We start from the raw sequence: 4,066 nt of genomic DNA on the forward strand, positions 1-4,066 counted from the left end.
ATTTACAATACCACTAAACCACAAAGGAGACAGGTGTAATTGACCCAAAGAATTTTTTTTAAAAAAAAATATCTTGCATTTTCCGAAACACAGGGTCAAAGAGGAGCCATTCCTGGTGAAAGAAAATGCGAATTTTTTTTTATTTTTGTTAATAGCCACGAAATTTCCAGTTCTTCTTAGTGCTGTAACCTGTATGGGTAAATTTGATCTCCCATAATACAACATAATGCAGTGCGACACAGTTCGAGCTTGCTATTCAATATCCTCACCATACTTGTATATACCAAAGATAAACATATGTTCAATAAAGGGGGGAAATGAACTGAAAACATTAGTTCATCACTCTTCTTCTGCTCTACCAACTTTGTTCCAAAGTGAAAATGCAGTTCTGGGCTTCATGCCATTGGAGCTGATGTTCCTCAGGAAATTTCTATACCACTTGGCAGAGGACCTAGGAATTCTATTCAACGTTGCCCGATCAACAGAATAAAGTCCAAATTTCACATCATACCCCAATGACCACTCAAAATTATCCATCAAAGCCCAAACAAAATAGCCCCTCACATCAGCACCATTTCTATCAAACAAAAAATGCTTGCTTTCATTAGTTATTCGAGCAAATAATTTCAGTACAATCAGAGGAACAATCTCACCTGATGGCTCGAGCCAAAGATGCTAGGTATGCTTGGTGAAATTCAATTCGCTTGACATCATGCTGTAAATCATCAAGTTGATCTTGTTGCAGTGGCGAAGAATAACCTGTAGGTAAGATAGAGTTATTATGAGCTTGTCTAACAATGCTCAGTGGTCAATGGACACTCAATAAGATGGATTTCATGTATTAATTACTGGGAAAAGTGAGATCAAATCGGGAAAGTATTTAAATGCAGGGAGTAATAAATGTGAGTATACATTCACATTGTGTACTCACGAGTATCCATTGAGCACTTGTTAGAAAAATCTGATTATTGTGTGGTAATAGTTAGAATAAGACATGAAAAGGTAGCAGTTTTTGAGACAACATAACATGTAAAACTGGAAAAACATAGATCTACTTGCACTCCAGGTGCAAATTTTATCTGAATAACACGATCAGAGCCAACTCAATGTGGAACAAGAGCACAAGAGCAAGAGCAAAAACTGTGGATGTTCAAAACTAAACCAAATCACAGATATTTCCAAATGTATATGTTTACCATTCTCAGTAATAAAAATGGGCTTGTTATCGTATCGATTCACTGTATAGTCTACAATCTCTTCCATTCCTCTTGGAACAACACTGAATCTAGGCATCCCTGCCTGTTAAAAACAGCTAAAAAACAAGATTAGGAAAAAGCTAATCTTAAGCTATATAACAAATAGAATCTGATATACAGTCAATGCAATAAATCAGGACAAATCTGATTCTCATACAGGTTCTCCAATCAAAACACCACCATTCTCTGCAGATGTGGAGACAAAGCCTCGGATGGCACGGTCTCCACCAGGGATACAGGCAGAGCCAGAGCAGGAACAACTTGAGTGTATGCAGTCCTTGGCATAAAGAGTTGCATAGTGGTTTAGTCCAACGAAGTCAATGCTATCCCTTATGAGCAGTCTTTCCTCTGATGTGAATTTGGGTAACTCATTCCCATGATATTGACACATTTCTGGAGGATAATCACCAAACACTAGAGGATCCAAAGCCCTGTTTTATAAATTGAACCATGGCACATAAAAATGGGGCATCTTGTTATTTTTTGATTCTTTTCAAATAGAAATTTTTCTTAATTCAATGCTTCTAGCCAATTAGGCTGCGATTGAGTGACAGGAAAAGGGGAAATTTAAAATGCTAGTACATGACTGTGGAAGCTTCCAGTCCCAGGGTAAAGGGTACAGTTTAAGGTGATGTCATGACTTACCAAGCCAGATTAAAAGCCAAAGCCCTATCTGCAGCTTCCTTGTTATGCTCATCATCAGTTAATGGTTCAAACATAAATGAGTGGAGCACAATTCCTATTACACCTCCTTGTTTGGGCTGCAACAAAAAATGTGTGGTTCAGATTATATACCTCCTTTGTTGAAACGATAACAACAAAGTTAAGCTGTATAAACCTGTAAAACAAAGGGATGCAGTAATGCAAGTTGATGTCATTATTTATGCAAACTAAGTATTTGACTTGCCAGAAACTGCTCGCGATAGAGTTTGGAAGCCTTGGCATGTGCAAGTAACATGTTATGCACTGCAATTAGGGGCTCGGTATCTGAATTACCAGCTGAACAGTTGCCAAAAGGAGGGGAGCAATGACCTGGAGGGCTCACTCCCCTTTCAAAGGCGAATTCTGCAACTGTATTTGGTTCATTTATGGTCACCCAATACCTCACCCGATCGCCAAAATTCTTGAAACATGTTTCAGCAAAATGGAGGAAATCATCCCTAATTTGTCACATATACCCGAAATTGTGATCTTACTGAAGAGTTAAATATCATCCACACAAAATCCATAATCAGATTTGTAGTTCAACATACTGAATCAGAGGACTGAGCCAGCCCCCGTATTTGTCACTAAGCACTTGAGGCATGTCCCAGTGGTAAATTGTCACAAATGGCTGAATGCCTGCATTGATACAATGTATCTAAGCCTCTGAAACAATAGAAGTAAATGAGAGATGAAAGGTGGAAGAAACATGTCATGTTTGCTTAGTACCTCGGAGTAAAAGGTTATCAATAATACTATTGTAAAACATGATTCCAGCTGCATTAACACCACCGGATTTCCCATCTAAACAACCATTCAAACATATATTATGAGTCCGTGGCATTCAAAGAAAATGGGGACCGAAAGGGGTACCTAAGAAGAAAAAAAAAGTACTTGGAAGTATTCTTGGCCAGGAAATGGAGAAACGGTAAGCATCCATCCCAAGGGAATGGATTATCTCAATATCTTCCTGTTACGATCCAAAAGCAAACAAAATTTTATATCGTTTTGCTGCTCAAAATCTTTAATTTACATCTTCATATCATTCATCTAGAATGTTTAAGGTACATTGAGATAAGTAAAAACAAGAAATTAGAGTAGCAGAGCTGGTAACTTGGTACCATGTAACGATGGTAATGGTCAGTCGCTATATCTCCAGTGTCTCCATTCTTTATATTACCTTAAACAATTGGAAACAAAGTAGAAATTTAATCAGATTTATTTAACCAAAATTGTATAGAAAAACACATAGCCGCAAGAAGCAGTTAAAAAGTATCACTAATTACCAATTTTGCGGACAAAAACATCCCAGTCACTAAAGCTCTTTCCATCTTCAAGAATTGCACCCTCAATCTAAAACCATTGAGGTGGTTTCATATTAGACAAATTTCAAGAGAATTTCATAGAAAGTATTCTACCAAAAAATGCAGACAAGAACAAGAAGGTTAAAGAAACACATGATTTGTAATTTTATATACTTGATATGAAGAAGTGGCAGCACCGAAGAGAAATCCAGCTGGGAAATCTGATCTTTTGACATCTTCAAACTCTTCTGCTATTCCATTGCCTCCTTGATTGTAGGCTCTTACACAAGGATTTGCAGAAATGAGTAATATGAAGAGCAGAAAAGAGGAGGAGGCGACCATATTGGTGACCTTCGTTGAATAAGATAAGAGTGGTGTAATGATAGTTCTGAAGGGTAAAGACACTTCAGTCGGGGTTTGGTTAAAGAAGCAACAGAAGATTACTTGTCAAGAAACAGAAACAAGACTTAAAATATTAATGGGTCCGTTTGGTGGTAGCTAAGATACATACAGCTTCTGAGGATGACTTGTCGGCTGAAATCCCATGACGTTAAACACCGCCTGCCACCTGGTCAGACACGTGATTCAGTGACTTGCTTTGTTAAGGATGCAGAAGAATTTGGAAAGAGGCGGTAAGGGTTGTTTGTATTATACGAATTAAGTAATTTGTAATTCTTTATTAATTATTTATACAATTTTTTTAAGAAGACACAATTGTTATATATGGGATGGGTAAAACACCATTTACGTCATATAGTTGGTATTTTGTCACGTAACTCCCTATCATTTAAAAACTTATATATA

General features: G+C 37.3%; 1 protein-coding gene across 1 annotated transcript; it reads right to left on the bottom strand.

The window, feature by feature from the left end:
* Positions 1-249: 249 nt before the first annotated feature.
* On the bottom strand, positions 250-3,671 carry LOC113783471 (beta-glucosidase 18-like). Its single transcript, XM_027329611.1, has 12 exons — positions 3,437-3,671; positions 3,245-3,311; positions 3,080-3,138; positions 2,853-2,928; positions 2,688-2,762; positions 2,510-2,597; positions 2,164-2,416; positions 1,902-2,017; positions 1,414-1,687; positions 1,197-1,299; positions 654-759; positions 250-577 (listed from the first exon to the last, which is right to left on the bottom strand). Exons 1-12 carry the CDS (start codon positions 3,602-3,604, stop codon positions 340-342), a joined length of 1,623 nt encoding a protein of 540 aa, XP_027185412.1. The 5' UTR covers positions 3,605-3,671; the 3' UTR covers positions 250-339.
* Between the last annotated feature and the right edge of the window lie 395 nt (positions 3,672-4,066).

This window comes from Coffea eugenioides, chromosome 9, assembly GCF_003713205.1.
Source record: "Coffea eugenioides isolate CCC68of chromosome 9, Ceug_1.0, whole genome shotgun sequence".
Taxonomy (NCBI): Eukaryota; Viridiplantae; Streptophyta; class Magnoliopsida; order Gentianales; family Rubiaceae; genus Coffea; species Coffea eugenioides.